This window comes from Octopus bimaculoides, chromosome 2, assembly GCF_001194135.2.
Source record: "Octopus bimaculoides isolate UCB-OBI-ISO-001 chromosome 2, ASM119413v2, whole genome shotgun sequence".
Taxonomy (NCBI): Eukaryota; Metazoa; Mollusca; class Cephalopoda; order Octopoda; family Octopodidae; genus Octopus; species Octopus bimaculoides.
Window position 1 is genome coordinate 187,718,067 of NC_068982.1, and position 1,579 is coordinate 187,719,645.

Consider the following 1,579-nt stretch of genomic DNA (forward strand, 5'->3'; position numbering starts at 1 on the left):
GACATTTATATGACGGGATTTTTTCAGTTTCCGTCAGTCAAATGCACTTACAAGACTTTGGTCAGCCCAAGGCTGACATAAGTAGAAGACATTTGCTCAAGGAGCCCCGAAGTGGGACTGAACCCGGAACCATGTGGTTAGGAAACAAACATCTATCTACACAACCACGTCTGCACCTATATTGAAGGAGGTTTTTTTTTTTTTTATCGAACGAATCAATTCCAGTACGGAACCTGAAACCATTCGGCTGCAAAGCCAGCTTCTTAACGGCACAGCCGTGCACCGTACCTCATGCCACAAAAATATAAACCACAATGTCAATAAAAAGGTGAAACAAAAGAAATTACTAACCTGTTACTGGGTGGACAATAAAAAGTGGTTTTTCACCATTTTCTAGGGAGTTTAATGGCACCAAAGTGTCGTTATATTGTCCCTGTTTCATTAATTCTTTAATACGAGGTGAAAAATCAGGTTTTGGTGGACTCATAACCAACAGTTCCTCATCGGCAAAAGATGTGATCTTCAAAGGGGATGGTACATTTCTATTGAGTTTTGGGGTTTTCCTCCATTGAGACAGATTCCTACAGACATTTTCAAAGGGAGGATCTTCATTATGCAATGACGGACTTTCAGGAAGAGTGACAATTATGGATGGCGTCATAGGAGACTGCTGTAGTCGTGTCTTGTCACTACAAGAAACGGTGACAGGTGATTGAAAAATTTTCTGAAAGATAAATAATATTGTTTCAATTTTGGACACGAGACCAACAATGTTAGGGGAGGGGCAAAAATCATATTGACCTCAGTATTCAACTGGTACTGTTTTTAATCAACCCCCAAAAGGATGAAAGGAAAAGTCGAACTCGGAACATAGACGGGCAAAATTTCGTTAAGCATTCTGCTAGCTCGCTGCCTTACGAAAGCTAAGTGATATCAATTCAGAACAACAGAAATGAAGAATAGAGATCTTAGAATTATGGTAAACGTACCCGATACGAACTCAGTGTTTGCTTTATATTTTCCAAAAAATCCCAGCTCTTGTCAGCAAATTTACTGACAAATTCTGAATTGTCTTCGAAAGATTCAAAGAAGTTTTGTATCTTAGTCAGTCTGACGGGGGTTTCAAATTCACCAGTATGCAACTGAGTGAACAAAAGACTCTGCTGCAGTGAATAGCCATCACAGAACTAAAAAAGAAAAAAAGAAGACAGCTGTTATGACAAGTGAGTAAATAGTATTGCAACAAAGATTTCCTAGGACGGTACTATGAACAGAGTTAGAGCATTAGTGACAACGGGAGGGAAGGACAAGTGGGCTGGCAACAACAGGAAGGTGAGAGGGTTCTAGCGGCAAATGGAAGCAGTGCTGGCGGCACACTGGAGGGGCGCAGGCAGCACACTGGAGGGGGCGCAGGTGGCACACTGGAGGGGGCGCAGGTGGCACACTGGAGGGAGCACAGGCGGCAAACTGGAGGGGGCACAGGCGGCAAACTGGAGGGGGCACAGGCGGCACACTAGAGGGGTGGAGCCAGTGCAGGTGCTTTTTACGTGATGCCAGCACCAGTGAGGTTACCAACTAG

At 43.6% G+C, this 1,579-nt stretch overlaps 1 protein-coding gene across 2 annotated transcripts in view; it reads right to left on the reverse strand.

The window, feature by feature from the left end:
* Positions 1–1,579, reverse strand: part of LOC106872932 (uncharacterized) — a 33,902-nt gene that overhangs the window by 13,241 nt on the left and 19,082 nt on the right. For both annotated transcript variants that reach the window (XM_052965796.1, XM_014920109.2), the window contains 2 exons: positions 990–1,187; positions 352–724 (listed from right to left, as the gene is read on the reverse strand). In XM_052965796.1, coding sequence (XP_052821756.1) covers positions 352–724; positions 990–1,187 — 571 coding nt within the window. The remainder of the gene's footprint in view (positions 1–351; positions 725–989; positions 1,188–1,579) is intronic.